The sequence below is a fragment of the Barbus barbus genome (genome assembly GCF_936440315.1).
Source record: "Barbus barbus genome assembly, chromosome: 45".
Lineage (NCBI taxonomy): Eukaryota > Metazoa > Chordata > Actinopteri > Cypriniformes > Cyprinidae > Barbus > Barbus barbus.
In genome coordinates this window covers 25,277,615-25,296,015 of record NC_136723.1, presented here as the reverse complement: position 1 = coordinate 25,296,015, position 18,401 = coordinate 25,277,615, and the positions used below count along the sequence as shown (strand labels likewise).

Here is an 18,401-nt window from a genome sequence, read left to right as displayed (position 1 = left end):
GCGTAAGTTGTTTCCACTGAAAAAAAATGGCAACTGATTGCGCTGGCGCCTCCATGTCCTGCGCTTTAGCTTCCACTCTCCACACAAACTACTGATGCAGCGCACATTTATCTAGGTTTAACGTTTAAACCGTTATATGCTTGAACTGTTTTAGTATATCTATAGATTTTATTTTAGGCAAGTCATGATGATTTGAGAAGGCTAAATTTATCAAACATAAGCTATGATCAGCCTGTCGGTCTGCCGCTGGCCGCTTGGTCGTTACTTTAAGAAAGAATAAACTTATTTAATAAACAAAAAATTATCCAAACGTTTTTTCTAAATGAACTTAATATAAAGCCGGAACAAAATATAAGCACTTTGCCATTAGGGCAGGGCTCTAGTACATTTAGTCATTTTAGAATGTTAAGTTCTGCTTCTGTAGATATTTTGGTGAAAGTAACTCAAAAGTAATACAGGAGTCATGTAACGCATTATAATTCTGAGACAGTAATATTGTAAGGTAAGGGATTACTTTTAAATAACAGTAACAAGTCATCTGTAATGTATTACAGTTTGGAAGTAATTTGCACAACAGTGATGATTATCTCCTTTAGGACTCTTGTATTTTGTAGTATTTTAATGTGAATCTGTGTTCTTGCAGCGAATGTGCTGGAAAGCATGTTACAGAGGAATTCTGGGAAGGTGACGGCGGGGGGCGGTAAGGAGAGCAGCGGCAGCGCCACACCGCTGATTCCAGAGAGGATGTTATTGTGTCACTGTTATCATCACTGTCCTGAAGACTCCACCAACAACACCTGCGGGTACAACACACACACACACACACACACACACACGTTGGTTTTTGTGGTTTATGGGGACTCTCCATAGGCGTAATGGTTTTTATACTGAACAAACTGTGTGTGCTATTGCCCTACACCAACCCTACACCTAAACTTAGCCCTCACAGGAGACTTTGTGCATTTTTAGATTTTCAAAAAAACACCATTTAGTATGTTTTTTAAGCCTTTTGAATTACGGGGACATAGGCAGTGTCCTCATAAACCACCTTCATATTGTAATACCTCTGTCATACCCATGTCATTATACAAATTTGTGTCCTCATAAACCACATAAACATGCACACACACACACACACACACACACACACAAGCTCACACCTACACTCTCTCTCACACACACACACACACACAAGCTCACACCTGCACTCTCTCTCTCACACACACACACACACACTCACACACACACACACACACACCCACACACACATACACACACACTCACACCCACACACACACACTCACTCACACACGCACTAGTATTATTATTATTATTATTATAGATCTGGTTTTAGAGGTCATAGTCTTTAGTTTTACCCAGTGCTCATCTTAACATGATAATGATGATGATGCAGGACGGATGGTTACTGCTTCACTATGGTGGAGGAAGAGGAGGGCGGCTCTCCAGTGCTCACGTCCGGCTGTCTGGGGTTGGTGGGCTCAGAGTTTCAGTGCAGGGTGAGTTGTCTGTCTGTTTGTCTGCCTGTCTCGTCTGTCTGTCTGTCTGTCTGTCCGTCTCGTCTGTCTGTCTGATATGAATACCAGCTCTCTTCCCATCAGGACACTGGGAATGCTCGACTGAGGAGGATCCTGGAATGCTGCACAGATCAGGATTTCTGTAACCGAGACCTCCATCCGACGCTGCCTCCGCTCAAGAGACCCGGTGAGACACAGCAGCATTCATAAAACCACACCAAACATAACAACACCACACAGACAGATGTTTCTGAGGATCTCATGATTTGAAATCTTGAATTTAATTTTTAGACAAATATACATGATAAATTGCATTTATACATACACATTTCTCTGTAAAACAATTCTTCATGCTGATATTACATGATCAGAATTCGCCACACACACACACAGTCTCTGGGCTGATGGTTTCTGACAGGTTAAACTGTTACAAACCGCAGCTTTTGGGCTGCAGGGGCTGCTGGGATTGAGTTTCCTGATAGCTGTCCGTCTGTGACACCTCAGACCTCAGAGTGTGTGTGTGTGTGTGTGTGTGTGTGTGAATGTGTGTGCATAGGTGCATAAGTGTGTGCTTGTGTCTTGTGAGTGTGTGCACATATGTGTGAGTGTGTGTGCGAGTGTGTGCGCGTACATGTGTGAGTGTGTGTATGTGTGTGTGTGTGTGTGTGTTTTTGTGACATATGAGGACAAATTTGTATAATGACATGGTATGACAGGTATTACAAGGAGAAGGTGATTAATGAGGACATTTCCCCATGTCCCCATATTTCAAAACGCTTCTAAATCATACAGAATTAGTTTTTTTGAGAAAGTAAAAATGCAGAAAGTTTCCTGTAAGAGGTAGGTTTAGGGGTAGAGTAGGTGTAGGGTGATAAAAAAATATGGTTTGTACTGTATAAAAACCATTACGCCTATAGAATGTCACCACAATTATGTGTGTGTGTTTGTGCGCGCGCACGTGTGTGTGTAAAGTTAGAGTCCCAGCGAGCAGCATCCTGCGTTGGGCTCTCACCGGTGTCGTCCGTCAGAAACTGGAGCTCAGTGCTGCAGGAAGATGGTGATCGATTACGACTGTTTCTCTGCTGAACACACTGACCTGAGAACAGAACGACAGAATGAGAAACACGTTTCAAACTTGATTTTCCTCAAAATATTGTGCATTTTACTGTGAAAAACACGCTGCTATTGCTTTAAGATAGTAGTTTCAGCACATCACTCTCAGCACTAGAACTAGTCATGATGAAGTAGATAAACCTCAGATGAAGCTGTTGTGTGTTTCTATGCTCACACACACGTGACTGAAGTGTTTTGTCTCTCAGATCAGGACAGCAGAATTCATCACATAGCTCTGTCTTCCTCAATGGGCGTCTGCTTCATCTTGCTGGTTGCCAGCATCATATACTGCTCCCGCAGGTACATCAGCATCCTCCTCATCCTCATCACTCTCAGCAGTCTTCTTTACAGGAATCAGTCACTTGAATTCATGTCCCGTGTTTGATGTGTGTCAGATATCAGCGTCAGGGGATGCGGGCGCGCTACAGCATGGGTCTGGAGCAGGACGAGACCTTCATTCCTGCTGGAGAATCTCTGAAGGATCTGATCGAACAGTCTCAGAGCTCCGGCAGCGGATCAGGACTCCCTCTGCTGGTCAGAAACTCACATCACAACATCAGTCCAGTCTTAACCTTCCACACAAACAATGGAACTCCATTCTCTTTTACATAGCTTAGTTTAAATGATTTTTTATTCAGATGTGTTTAGTCTCTGTAACAGTGGAATCATTTAGAATTATCATGTTGGGATTATTATGATAATTAACAGAGGTCAGTTGCTTTAGACTGGTATTACAAGTTTGTTATTCAATTTTTTTAATCAGCTGTATAAACATTATAATTTGAGAACAAAAAGACTGATTGTCCGTTTTTGATTATCTGCAACGTTTAATATTATTATTATTATTATTGATAATATATTATATTTTAGACAAACAGAACATTTATAACAACATCATATAATTTAAAAATGAAACTGAAAATCATGCAGAGTTAAAAAAAAAGCAAAAATATTACATAAATGGTACAAGTTACAATATTTTTTTTGTCATAATTGGCATATTTTAAAAATAAATCTGTATAAATACTACTTTAATTTTTTCATAAACAGCATTAAAATATTTTACTAAAAATAATATAAATATACACACTTAAAAAAAATAAACGGACAACTATACAGAACTTTGAAAAAAAATAAAATAAAATAAAATCCATCTTTACTGTATTATACTGTCTATTTACTGTAATACTTAAGCCATGTTTCCCATAATTTTAGTGTATTTTTGTGTGTTTTCAGTTTAATTTATAAGTATAAATATATAGTTTTTATATATTTATATTAATATATATGTTAGTATATATTTAATGTTTTTAGTAAAATATTTGACTGTATATTAAAAATATTTATGAAAAGGCATACTTAAAATTGAATCTGAAGACACCTTGAACCATCCAAGATAAATTACTGATGGTAATGTTTCTGCTGAGGTTAAAGTAATCAGAGGATGCAGAAATCAGTTCAGATCATAAAATGCCAGCTAACAGATATGATTTAATGACTCACCAAACTCAATTTTGACTCTCATTTGGAGTGTTAATTCTGGACTTCTCATAGAACACCCACATACAACATGTGTAAGGGAAAATGTGCAAGTAGCTGTAGTAGTAAATGTTTGTACTCTTGCTGAAGTTTTGCTGATCTAGTAACACGTCACATCAGACGCTGCGGTTTCGTGTTAATGCATCCCATTATCTCCTCTGCAGGTGCAGCGAACCATCGCCAAACAGATCCAGATGGTGAAGCAGATCGGGAAGGGCCGTTACGGCGAGGTGTGGATGGGCCGCTGGAGGGGTGAACGGGTCGCCGTCAAGGTCTTCTTCACCACAGAAGAGGCCAGCTGGTTCAGAGAGACCGAGATCTACCAGACCGTCCTGATGAGACACGAGAACATCCTGGGTAAGGAAGCTCCTGATTAGTGGAAAACCGATATGGATTTTTCAATGACCAATGCCGATAACTTAGAAAGCAGTGTGGCCGATGGCTGATATAAAGCTGGATAGTAAAAAAAAAAAGCATAACTGAAATTAAATATTTATTGAATAATATAATATTTTCTAAATTAAAATGGTAAATAACTATGATAAAGAATTTGAAATTAATAAAAAAAATAATACTTAAAATAAAAATATTTATTTAAATGGCATCTTCTTGATTCTGAAATTGTATGTTGCATACAATTCAAATTCAAAGTGAAAATGGGTTTTTTATCAACAAGTAAAGAAAGTGCAACAATTTCTGTCAACTACGGTTGTCATATTGGACATATTGGCCTAACAGAACAAATAAATTAAGAAATGGCAAATATTGGTCAATATATCGGTCAGATCAGATCCAGATTAAAAAATGGCAAATATCAGCCGATATATTGGTTGACCACTAGTTCTGATCAGTCAGATCAAATCTGAAATAAAGAAAATGGCAAATATTGTCTGATATAGTGATTGACCACTAATTGTGATCGGTCAGGTCAGATCCAAATAAATAATTTCAAATATCGTCCGATATATCGGTTAAGGACTAGTTGTAATCAGTCAGATCAGGTCTGAAATAAAATGATTGCCAAATATTGGCAGATATATTGGTTGACCACTAGTTCTGATCGGTAAGATCAGGTCTGAAATAAAAAAATGCCCAAATATCAGCCAATATATTAGTTAAGGACTAGTTGCAATTGTTCAGATCAGATCCAAAGTAAAAAATGGCAAATATCGACTGAAATATTGGTTGAACACTAGTTCTGATTGGTCTGGTCAGATCAGAGCTGAAATAAAAAAAAAATTATAAAAAGGCAAATATCAGCTGATATATATCGGTTGAGGACTAGTTGTGATTGGTCAGATCAGTTCTGAAATGATAATAAATGGCAAATATCAGCCGATATATCGGATGAGGACTAGTTGTGATTGGTCAGATCAGTTCTGAAATTATAATAAATGGCAAATATCAGCCGATATATCGGATGAGGACTAGTTGTGATTGGTCAGATCAGTTCTGAAATTATAATAAATGGCAAATATCAGCCGATATATCGGATGAGGACTAGTTGTGATTGGTCAGATCAGTTCTGAAATTATAATAAATGGCAAATATCAGCCGATATATCGGATGAGGACTAGTTGTGATTGGTCAGATCAGTTCTGAAATTATAATAAATGGCAAATATCAGCCGATATATCGGATGAGGACTAGTTGTGATTGGTCAGATCAGTTCTGAAATTATAATAAATGGCAAATATCAGCCGATATATCGGATGAGGACTAGTTGTGATTGGTCAGATCAGTTCTGAAATTATAATAAATGGCAAATATCAGCCGATATATATCGGTTGAGGACTAGTTGTGATTGGTCAGATCAGTTCTGAAATTATAATAAATGGCAAATATCAGCCGATATATATCGGATGAGGACTAGTTGTGATTGGTCAGATCTGTCCATTTCCCATGTTCCTGTCAGGTTTCATCGCGGCGGATATCAAGGGCACGGGCTCGTGGACGCAGCTGTATCTGATCACAGACTATCACGAGAACGGCTCGCTGTACGACTACCTCAAATCCACCACGCTGGACACCAAAGCGCTGCTGCGGCTGGCGTACTCTGCCATCTCCGGCCTCTGCCACCTGCACATCGAGATCTTCGGCACACAGGGCAAGCCGGCCATCGCTCACCGAGATCTGAAGAGCAAAAACATCCTGGTGAAGAAGAACGGCACCTGCTGCATCGCTGACCTCGGGCTCGCCGTCAAATTCATCAGGTACAGCAGCTAAAGCATCTGTGGCCTTTATAACGTTATTACATTAGACTGATGTTAGACAGATAATTAGCCAAGCTTAATTTTACATTTAATTTTAGGACAGGTTGCAGATTATGTAGTAGATAATATAATTTTTCCTGTGATTTATGTGTTTTAGTGATTTTGCGTGGGAAAAACAATACACAGGCATTTGATTTTATTTATTTTTAGACAAACATTACAGTTATGTAAACTGTATAAAAGTTATAATTGCATGTCATGATGTTATTTTTTATAAATGAATAACTATACAAAAGTATTAAATTTTATATAGGGTACAACGGGGCTAAAGGCGCCTTTGATATTATTTTCCTCTAAAGCACTAGACGGTACAAAAGCGTGGCGTAGCACTTTCCAAAACATCTGCTTTTCAAGATGCAGGTGTATATTAATCTGATCTTTGACTCAAAGATGATTCTGTGCTTACTTGACCTAATATTTGATGTTTTTTAAAATGTTGTAGATTTAAGTAGCAAATGAGAATCGCTAAAATTAATGCATATATTTTGAGACAAAGGTCTTCTTTATGATTTTCAGTTTTGTTTTATATAATTAAAGCAAGAGTTTTAAAATAACGAATGAATATGTAAAGGTATGGTATTTGGGGTAAAAAGCGCCCCTGCTGTTGGGCTAAAGGTGCAGTAATTAACATCATAATTAATAGATCGCTGACTTTTCTGTTTGTTCACATGACATGATTAGATTCAGATGGCAAATATATTATGTTGGGTGTCCGTATTAGAGATAATCACCATGATTGGAATAAAACCATCATATTTAAATACATGATATTAATCATATTATATAATAAAATATAATTTGTTGTTACTACTGTAAATATCCTCCAATGCTTTCAGAATCTTTACTTATTAAAATGATTTTGTTTCTGTTTTTGTTTATTTTAAAATATATTGTTTATATTAACATATTTTAATGACAGTATATTTATTGAACAAAAATTAATCCTTTTCTTTTTCAAAATAAGCAGAAAATAGTACAAACTTTGCTAAAGTGATGTTTTGAACAAGTATAATCTTAGACATTATTAAAAACATTATTTTATCTGAAGTATTTATATCAATACTGTGTGGGGGGTAAAAGGCCCTTCTTGCCACCTCATACATTTATAAGATTTTTAAACAAAATAAACAACGGATTTATTTTCACACAAAAGCTGTTGCTCCATTAATGTTCAATACAAGCATATATATATTTTTCTGCAATTATGCATTTTAGGCGCAGTGAATAGCACATTTTTTCTTGAGGTGGGCCTCTCGCCCCGGTGCTCCCTATAAATCAGGGGTGTCAGACTCCGTTTAGGTTGAGGGCCGGATCGAAGAAAATGTCCCCTTGTGCGGGCCGAATTACCTTTTGTTAAACCGTAGTTTGATCACAATTACAAATAATATGAATTATACATTCTACATAGGGCTGTCAATTGATTAAAATATTTAATTGCGATTAATCGCATGATTGTCATGTTAACTAACGATTGATTGCAACTTAATCGCACATTTTTATTTGTTCTAAATGTACCTTAAATTAGTTTTTAATACTCTAATAAACACAGGCATGGACAGATGTTTTATGCAAATGTATGTTTATTATTATTGAAAGCATAGTCAACATAGAGCATGAAGATTAGACATGTTTCAAAGGTCATAGATGTTTTCAAAGAACTTGTTCATGTCTGTTAGACGCATGAAATAAGAAATACCAGGTTCCCATTACTTCTTTCTTTGCACTGAGCGATACTGACACAAACCGGTTTACATTATTTGCAGGACAGGGCAGCTCACTTCTTATGAACATGCAAATGTAGAATGTAATTTTATATTATATTTTTATGTTGAATGACCCCCCCCCCCCCCCCCCCCACACACACACAAAAAAAGTGTAATCTTATGATTATCAAATTGAATCATGTGGCAGCAGCTAAATATGTAGAATCTGAAAGAGTTGATGATTTTATGATGTTGTTTGATAGATTCGGTGTGTGTTTGTGTGTGTTGTCAGTGACACTAATGAAGTGGACATCCCGCTGAACACGCGGGTCGGCACCAAACGCTACATGCCTCCGGAGGTGCTGGACGAAAGCCTGAACAGCTGCCATTTCCAGTCCTACATCATGGCAGACATGTACAGCTTGGGCCTGATCCTGTGGGAGATGGCCAGGAGATGCGTGTCCGGCGGTGAGTTTTTGATTTGATCTGTCAGGATCTGATTCTTTTCTGTAGTCCTCTCAGCATTGGTGCCTGTCCACTTTTCCAGCAGACTCCGTTCCTTCGGGTGAAACACTACGGGAAAAAACTGTTCATGCATCAGTCAGTCTGGTGTTTGTTTCAAAGCAGTGGAAAGAAAACTTTCCAAATACACTTTTGTGTGTTTGTTTTATTGCACTTTGTGTAATATATTCAAAGTGTAATTGATTTATTTAATGGTTGATTGTTTGATTTATTCATTCATTTCTTTTACCCTATTCACCAATCTCATAAAAAAGCCTTGATTAACGAGTTATAAGCTGTGAACCAAACTCAACCAATTAACCAAGCAGCTGTGGGATGAATGACTACATTACAAATATAGATTTGAATAAAAAAAAAAAACTAACAATAGTAGGAATAGATAACTAAGTAAATAAATCAAATCAAAATAAAAAGTTAAGTAAATCAATAAAATAAATAATAAAAATAGAGAAGCATACCAGGCGGTGAAGTTAATGAATGTAATGAAGGAAAGATTCAATTCCATGAAGCACTGCCAATGACATAAAAACAGAGCAATATAAGACTGTTGATATAAAGACATAAAGACATGTGTATATAGGATGAATATGTGAGTGGTGGAGTCATTTCTGTGCAGAATCATCAATAATGCAGTTTTGTCCTCCAGGAAATCTGATGTTGAAAGCAATTATTTGCCAGTAAGTTGAAATAATGTGGGTTGATGGAAGCAATGAGTAATGTTGTAGCTCATAGCAGGTATTACTGATGAAGTTTTCTTATAATCTTATCATTTCTGTTCTAATCGTGTTCAAGTCATTAAGATTTATTCATTGCATTTCCCGGCAGCAGCATTGTTTGTCTGGTCATAAACACTGTTTCTCAATTAGGGATCATATTTCATACCTGATGTTGAGTTTGGATGTGTAATTGAATTGGAGTGAGAAACAGGATTTATTTGTGTGTTTACTGTAGTCTTTGTAAATCTCTTGAATGAATGTGGTAACTGGCTTTAATGTGAGCATGTTGAACAGTTCATTTATGAATCCTAACATGGTGTGAATACTATGAACAATTTTGGTACAAACATGTTAGCTTTCATACAATGAAATGATAGTAAAAAAATGACAACCGTTAAAATGTGATATTGATAATCTGGGTTCCCAAAAATGTCTTTTTTTGGGGGGGGTGTTTTGTGTAGACATTAGTGCTCAGTGGTGTTTAGTAAAGTAGATGACTAAAGCAGAATGAAAGTAGTGAGGTAGACAGTAGAAATTAATTTTGTGTAATGATACATTAATATTGTTGGAGCAAGTTTCATGAGAAAGTACCATTTAAGCATTTCTACATGAAAATGTCACAATGTTGCTGTTTGTTAGTTATTTGTATTTGTGAAAGTCACTAGCAATTTGAGTGCAAAAACTGTTTACAATTAGTATTTATTTGGGTCAGATTTTATTGTAAGGTGTCCTTGTTACATGTTACATGTGCTATCGTAATGGAACGGAGGCGGACCCCAAATTAGATTTGGAGTTAAACTTAAATTTAGTTTTTTTTTTCGGGCGCCAGACAATACACAATTTGTCAAGTCAAAATATATGTTAATTTTTTAGTTTTTAGTTACAATATTTAGTAAAACAAAATTATAATATTCAATTTTCCAGCATTTAAACAATTTTGAGGGGAAAAAATGCAATAAATGGAAATGAGTAAATAACAGTATTGCTCTGTCCTTCAGTTCAAAATCAACTCAGTCCAAAGAGTTCATAAAAGGAACAAAAAACAAACAAACATTAACTCAGATTTGAAAAAAAGACTTAATAAATGATGCATAATTACATGCAAGTAACCTTAAGACAAACCTTAATCCAAACCATAACCATATAGTAAGCACATGTAGTTAATTAATATTACTCAGTACTTAAATATATAATTATACTGTACACTGTAAACAAAAAAAGTTGAGCAAACTTAATTTTAATCCGCTTCAGCAGGTTTTTTTTTTAGTTTTCTCAACGTATTATTAAGTTTATACAAAAATCTGCTGGAGCTGCTTGCCTTAAAATTTTAAGTTTGCTCAACTTTTGTTTTTTTTACAGTGTAACAAGGACACCTTACAAAAGTGTGGCTTTTTTAAAAGTGTATTTGAAAGCAGAAGTGTGCCACAGCTCTCACTTCAGTGTGTTTTCTCAGCAGAAGCGTAAAGTTAATTCAGAGGAGATTTGCATTCGGAATAAAGAATCACTGAATCAGTCACAAAAGCTTGTGATTCGCTGTGATCTGAAGCGTTGTCGTGCTGTGTGTGTGGTCCTGCAGGGATCGTGGAGGAATATCAGCTGCCGTATCATGACCTGGTGCCGACGGACCCGTCCTACGAGGACATGAGGGAGGTGGTGTGCATCAAGAGGCAGAGACCCTCGTTCCCCAACCGCTGGAGCAGTGATGAGGTACCGTCATCATACGCTCATATAGAGCTGCGATCTTTATACTATGACACTGAATCATATTTCATATGCAAATGTGCAGAACTTTAATATAATCAAAATACTTGCTTGTTAACTGTATCACACACAGTGTACTCCATGCCTTCTGCTTTGTTTTGTGTTCTTAAGTAAAAGCTCTTCTAGTGTGATTGTACAAGCGTCCAGCTTCAGCTGCTGCTTCAGAGTCAAATCTGGACTGATTTTGATCAAGTAAAGGTCAGAATAACTGCAGTCATATCTCCAGATGAACTCTTACTGGACTGAAGCAGCTCAGCTTTACTTGATTCTCCATCAATCATTTTCTAGAAAAATCAGTGCGTCTCAAATCTGATCATCAGGATCTTTTGAGGAGCGTTTGTTTCCAGAAGCTTTACTTTCTCTGTTCCTCAGCGGAGGAATGATCTTCACAAGCCTCCAAAACATCAGCGTTTATTTCATCTTATCTCATATTATCTCATCTTACTAAGATATATATTATTGGAGGTATGGTGTGATGAGAGATATGTCTGTAGTGTTATGTAGGTATGTGTTATAAATGAGTTATTAACTGACATTACAAGCATTAGAATTGTCATTTTTTGAGCAGCTTTAAATATTAGCGTCTGCATGAAATAGCATATGTGCTTGGTTGTAGTGTCTGAATAGAAGGGAAAGGTTTGCTGTGTGTGTATTGTGACTATATACGAGTCAGAAAAGCCTTGTTAGACGGTCAAATAACACCATTCCTGAATTTGGCACATTCTTTAATCCAAAGCAACTTGCATGAGAGGAAGGAGCACAGAGCAGCGAGAGCAAACTGAGACCAGAATGCGTTTGTCAGCAGTCATTGCTTCAGGCTTGTGTAGATCAATGTCTGCAAACCCTGTTGTTGGAGGCACAGCAGCACTTCTGAAGAGTTGCTAATGAAGCACACCTGATTGAACTCGTCAGCTAATGATTAGAGAGTCCAGGAGCCAAGATGGCTGGGTTTCACAAAATACATCCAAAATGTGTCCTGCTGGAGAAGAGTGGTCTAAGTGCATCTTGAAGTCAGCAGTAAAGGAAAGCAGCACATCTTGCATGAAGCGGTGTAGTTGAGCCGGTGGATGGTGCAAGACAAGAGGAGGAAATGTGTTTAGTAATGGAAATGAACAGATATCAGTTGGTAGCACTTTATACAATAGAAAGACCTGCAAGTGAGCTTGACAGAAATAAATAGGAAAGTAGCCAAAGCAATGAAGTCCAATGCATCCAATTTGAGAGGAATTTGGAGTGAAAGGGCAAATAGGAGAAGCCAATATAGTGCTGAACGGATTTGTAACTCGAAGCGCTTTGAAGAGAAGTGATAGTGTGAAGGCAGAGAAGCAAAGGAAAGGAGGGGTTAGTGAGGTCTTATGTTGAGCAGCGTGCTGTGCGTTGCAGGTGTTGTTGCTCGGTGGAGTCACAGGTCTTCACTCGAGCGGGGCTGCCGCTTCATCACTGACCGCTGCTTATATACTGCCAGCACAGCATTAACCAATCACTGCACACTACACACACTCCCGAATGACCAATGTTGTCTTGGAAACCCTTTAACACAATAACTTTTTGTTCTGTTTCACCAAAATAGACCTGCTTCATCCTCCTTACGAACTAAAACACAACTACTGTTCACTAAATGCTTCTCTCAAATCAATAAAAGCAACCCTTCTTAAAAACATGATCCTACTGGCCCTACTTCCACACCTCCTCCAAAATCACTATTCATCTCACCTGATCTCTGTCACACACAACTGCTTTTTTCCAATTCATATTGGATTTGATTTGACTGTTTGAATTCACTCAGACTCTTGCCGTTTAAAGCAACAGAGTTGATTGTTTTGCCCTGTTCACGCTGTCAGTCCAAAGCCTTGTGCACATCCACTTCACATACTAACATATTTCACAAATGTGGACAGCAAAACATATCACAAACTCCAATTTTTTGTGCTTTGAAATCCTATTCTGATCACAATTCTCAAAATTTGTATTCTCATCACATGTGGTTTGTAAAAAAAACATACTGAACGTTTTTGCAAAACCAAGGTAGTGTTGTTGCAAAGTGCAACTTGTGTGGAAAATGAATATATAATGCTGGTCAACACATCTCTTTGAGACCAGCAGAACAACAGCAGAATAAACACACATTTAATGATCTGACACTGCATCATAAAACACAATATAATCCAGACAAATGGCAACATGTCATAAAACTAAATCTGTACTGCAAAACTGTATTGCTGTTATTGTTGTGTTTAGAGTACGCACACCAACACAACCTCACTGCCATTGAAAACAATGCAAATATTACATCAAATGAAAAAGGCACCACAGGACACACACATCTAATCTGAACAAATGCAATACACATTGTAGACAGTCAATCATCTCAACCATATTCCATTCGGATATGAACAAAAAATCTGATTTGTACCAACAGTCTGAACAAGGCTAAAGTGGACACTCAAACATTTATATTTTGTCATAAATGATTATAACACAACTTAAAATGCATAGTGTAACGATGGCTTCTTAAGTGTGATAATGTATTAACTGAGGTTACAATTATTTATCAGATTGTATGATGCATTAAGGTGCATTACAAGCCATAATTAATGCATTAAAAAGACTTTTGGAATGCATTATACATAAAGGCTTTAAATAAAGTTTAAACCCATTGCATTTTATAAGGCATCAGCAGAAATGCCTTTATTCCATGCCGCTGCCGCCATCTCTAAACGCAAAGATCTGCGTTTACTAGCAGTGTGTTGTCACTTTCCACACGACTGGCAGATTGCAACAACACAAGCTTATTTTTCAAGTTTTAGTTTTCTACAAAAAGCTCTGGCGTGAGAATGTGATGAGGACGCTAAATCCAATCTGAGCAGTCAAACTGAGACACATTTCCAGAAATGCAATTTGAATAGGATTTCAAACCACATATGAATGCACTTCCAAACAGGTTTGGACAATTCAGGTTTCATTAGATTTTTTGGTTGTTCACACATGCTAAATATGATCACATTGCAATCAGATATGCACAAAAATCAGATTTGGACTGAGCAAGGCTTGAAGGCAGGCAGTGTTTTCTATTATTTCACCCTTCATTCATTTCTAATACATTTGTACTGTATGAAGCTGACCTGTGTGTTTGTGTGTCCAGTGTCTGCGGCAGATGGGCAAACTGATGACCGAGTGCTGGGCTCACAATCCTGCGTCCAGACTGACCGCCCTGCGGGTGAAGAAGACGCTCGCCAAGATGTCCGAGTCTCAAGACATCAAACTGTGACAAGCGTCGCTCCGTCCCGAGAGTCTGAGGAGACACAGCGGCTTTATCCTGCTTTCTGTGAAAGCTCATTCAAGCCGCTCACCGGACAGAGAAAACACCGCCCCCTGCAGGACACCACGGGTCACAGTCCTTCAGATAAACACTGACCGTCAAACCATAAACACTCAACATGCAACTCTATGATCCAATGAATTTCCAACTCTGACCCACACAACATTACAAATGATGCTTCTTCCCTCACGTTCTCCAGAAAACGAATGGAAATGACGGCCAGGTTTATCATCCGGTCGTTTCCTCACTCTGCAGAAATACATCCTTGTAAAATATGAATGTACATATTGAATGTCATGAGTTAAAGAATAATGTTTTGTTGCGTTACATGAACGTTTGTACAGGATGTTTTCTTTCATGTTGCCTCGTGCCTTATTTAACACACATGTAAAACTTTAATATTTCATAGTTCTATGTAAATGGAGTGACAACATAGTGTTTAACATTCCCTTCCCTTTAATAAAATGAATTAAGTTCTGACATGCTCCTATTTTTTCTTTCATCTTTCTTACAGAAACATTTTCACATCAAATTACAAAGAGTTGAAATAAGTATTTTCTTAAAAAAAAAAAATAATAACGCCACCGTCACCAACAAAAAACATACACTTAATAATTTCTAATGCACTATTAGTTCCGTCTTTGGCCACACTTGTTTTCACTTACTAAAGAAATAATGCAAAGAAAAAAAAAAGAACATTTGCTGAAAATGTGCTCACCCACAAGACCATCTGAGATCAGGATGAGTTTGTTTCTTCATCAGGTTTGGAGAAATGTGTCTCTGCATCAGTGTCTCAGCAATGGATGCTCTGCAGTGAATGGGTGCCGTCAGAATGAGAGTCCAAACAGCTGATAAAAACATCACAATAATCCACACCACTCCAGTCCATCAGTTAACATCTGGAGAAGACTAAAGCTGCATGTTTTAAGAAATTAAGCCATCATTAAGACACTTAATATATTGCTTCTGTGTAAAATACTCATAATCCATAATAACGCTTCTGATAACAAGTGTGTTCATTTAAGCAGATTGAACTTTTGCAGTGCTGAAACAAAAATCCCTAAAGAATAAATAAGTAAATAAATAAAAATACATAAAAACAATTAAAAAATTGACATCGTAATAGCAAAACATGAAAAAAAAGACTTTATTATTAAAAATAAGAAACGTCAATTACAGTGAAAATAAATCAAATCAAAGAAAAAATTAAATAAAGTAACATATAAAAATAAATAAGACCACTACAAACAAGTGGGTGAATACTACATTAGACCAAATCTGATGAAGAAACAAACTCATCCTAATCTTGGACGACCTGAAGCTCAGCACATTTTCAGCAAATGTTTATTTTTGAGTGAACGATTCCTTTAAACCTGGAAAAGAAATGATTCAAACTATAATCGTGATATGACTGACATTCAAATGTACGTCTTAAGTATGACCGTTGATAATTATGCATATTACCATATAAAAACATGACACACACTCCAAATCAGTGTTGCATATAAATATAATTTATTACTTGTTTAAAAATTCTTTCTTACATTTTGTACAGAAACTTCACAGAGGAGATGCAAGCGTTCACAAATTACGCCATGAACGTGCCATAAAAGAATAAGTAACATCCTCACTATAAATATAATAATCGTATGATAACTATGGAAAGCGACTGCTAGCGGTTTTTAGCATGTATACTTTGCTTTATAAAGGATGCAGATTTTGCATAGACAGCTTTAGAAATCTGAAGAAGAGAGAATGAAGGTGAACGCAAGAGTACAAACACACTCGAATGGCTATTAGTTAAGTTGGTCTCTGTACACTCTGTATTTTTCCGCATGCATCCATCCGTTCATCAATCACTCACTCCTGAACATCCTCCGATCCGCTCTCTGTCCGATAAAATCACAACGATTCGCCGTCAACTAAAGGATCAGAGACGGACCTCTTCAGAAACGGTTCCGATTGCTCTCTCTGTGAATTCTGGCCAGTAAAGTTTATTCCTGAAACGCATCCAGAAATTCACGCCACGTTTTAATTTCCAAAGCAAGTTGGTGAACGTTTACAAAACGGCGCAATCGTCGCTCAAAGATGTCCGTTGGTTTCCTGTTTCCTCTAAATTTCGATTACATACAGATCACTATGCAACAAAACAATTAATAATCAAAAGAAAACAGAAGAATAACACTGTTAAACTTTACAGTTCAGATGTGTTTGCTGTATATTTACAGACGTGTAGTTACAGGCTCAGTCCACTGGGTGGCGCAAACCCGAGAAACGAAGTATAAATAAAGGCATTTCTCAACACAGATTGATAGAAAGGTACCTCCGAGTGTTTTCAGGGAACGAACCGTCACGAGTCACGTGACGTCAAGCCGGAGGTCCAGTATTTGGACAGCAGAAGTCGCGTTTCCTAAGAAACTGATTGGGATGGGAACGTCTTCCTCTGTTGGGAGCGCGCTCACAGTGATCCGCTGGGACTCCTGGGAAGGATGGGGGTCAGTGCTCGGCCATCATGATGTTCTCGTGACGCCCCATCTCCTCCAGCACGGCCGCCAGACGGTTCAGATTGCCATCGGGGAAGTGCTGCGCCTCCCAAAGGTCCAGGATCACCCCCGTCGGACTCGACTTGGTGGCGAAGTAGTTGAGATACCTGCGGAGCGACAGATCAGACGTGAGGCTGACGAGTGACTAGATAACTCTGGCACAACACTTTTGTTGTGCATTGTCCCTGTATAAATATATGAAATAAACTAAACATACATTAACCAACCATGGGGCAGTTTAGGAATTTTCTATTAACTCTTTCCCTGCCAGCGTTTTAAAAAAAAGTTGCCAGCCACCGCCAGCGTTTCTGCTGATTTTCACTAAAACTTCACGACCCCCAGAATATTTTGTTATGAATATCTGAACATGCAATACATTAAAATAAAGAGCAGAGAAACCAGTTTTATTCAAGCTTCCAGCATTGTTTTTTTTTTTATCAACACTTGAATGTAGGTAGGTTTCATAAAAAATAACATTTTGAGCAAAAAGCTGAGAAAATCGCATTTTTATCAAATACTACATCTGGATCATATTCAGTAATATTATTAAAGCAAAGATGCAGTACATTACTTCCATCAGTAAGCTTGTTTCTAAACTGACATTCACTCTGCAGCATCAGGCCGTTTTCATTTATATGCGGTTAGTGTTGACGATCACATTATTTTTCATATGCATATGCTTACATATGAGATCCCTCATTTCTGCGTCTTCCTGGTCTGTGTTTTTGATCAACACTTTCTAGACCAGAGGTCTTCAACCCTGCTCCTGGGGACCCACTCTCCTGGAAAGTTTATTTCCAACTGGCTTCAACACACCTGCCTGCAATTTTCAAGCAGTCTTAAGGAGCTTGATTGGCTGCTTCAGGTGTGTTTGATTAGGGTTGTAGCTAAACTCTTCAGGAGAGTGGGTCCCCAGGAACAGGGTTGAAGACCTCTGTTCTAGACTCATTCAGGAGACGTGTAATAGCGCCCCCTAGCGTACAACAGTGAAAACACACAAACCCCAAAAATTCTGTGTTTGGTGGAGAAAGAGTTAAAATGCATGTTGATTGAGACAGATGGGACTGGTGCTGAAACACAACCAAGATGAAAAATGGGGAGAAAAAACAACAACAACAACAAAATGTTCAAAACAATATTTAAAACATTAATGAACAATTGAAAAAATACATGAAAAATAAAAAAGCTATTGAAATTGTTTAAAAAAAATTAAGATGTAAACAAATACACACAAACACATACAAAATGATATAAAATATCATGAAAAATTTAAAATGTTATAATGTTAATATATATATAGTTTAGGCATGGGGTCTAAAATATGGTCATTCAAAATAAAGCATTAATATGTGCTTTAGGAGTACTAATAAACTGCCA

The 18,401-nt window shown here is 37.4% G+C and overlaps 2 protein-coding genes across 9 annotated transcripts in view; one reads left to right on the top strand and one right to left on the bottom strand.

Annotated features, from left to right (window-relative positions):
* bmpr1bb (bone morphogenetic protein receptor, type IBb) overlaps positions 1-14,960 on the top strand; it is a 105,349-nt gene extending 90,389 nt beyond the window's left edge. For all 5 annotated transcript variants that reach the window (XM_079408221.1, XM_079408222.1, XM_079408219.1 and 2 more), the window contains 10 exons: positions 644-803; positions 1,415-1,517; positions 1,620-1,722; positions 2,855-2,948; positions 3,044-3,182; positions 4,352-4,544; positions 6,103-6,400; positions 8,456-8,631; positions 10,978-11,108; positions 14,305-14,960. In XM_079408221.1, the coding sequence (XP_079264347.1) occupies positions 644-803; positions 1,415-1,517; positions 1,620-1,722; positions 2,855-2,948; positions 3,044-3,182; positions 4,352-4,544; positions 6,103-6,400; positions 8,456-8,631; positions 10,978-11,108; positions 14,305-14,430 (1,523 nt within the window). In that variant the 3' untranslated portion in view covers positions 14,431-14,960. The remainder of the gene's footprint in view (positions 1-643; positions 804-1,414; positions 1,518-1,619; positions 1,723-2,854; positions 2,949-3,043; positions 3,183-4,351; positions 4,545-6,102; positions 6,401-8,455; positions 8,632-10,977; positions 11,109-14,304) is intronic.
* A 1,014-nt stretch (positions 14,961-15,974) lies between these two features.
* Positions 15,975-18,401, bottom strand: part of LOC306864288 (netrin receptor UNC5C-like) — a 224,251-nt gene continuing 221,824 nt past the window's right edge. For all 4 annotated transcript variants that reach the window (XM_079408211.1, XM_079408212.1, XM_079408213.1 and 1 more), the window contains one exon: positions 15,975-17,131. In XM_079408211.1, the coding sequence (XP_079264337.1) occupies positions 16,978-17,131 (154 nt within the window). In that variant the 3' untranslated portion in view covers positions 15,975-16,977. The remainder of the gene's footprint in view (positions 17,132-18,401) is intronic.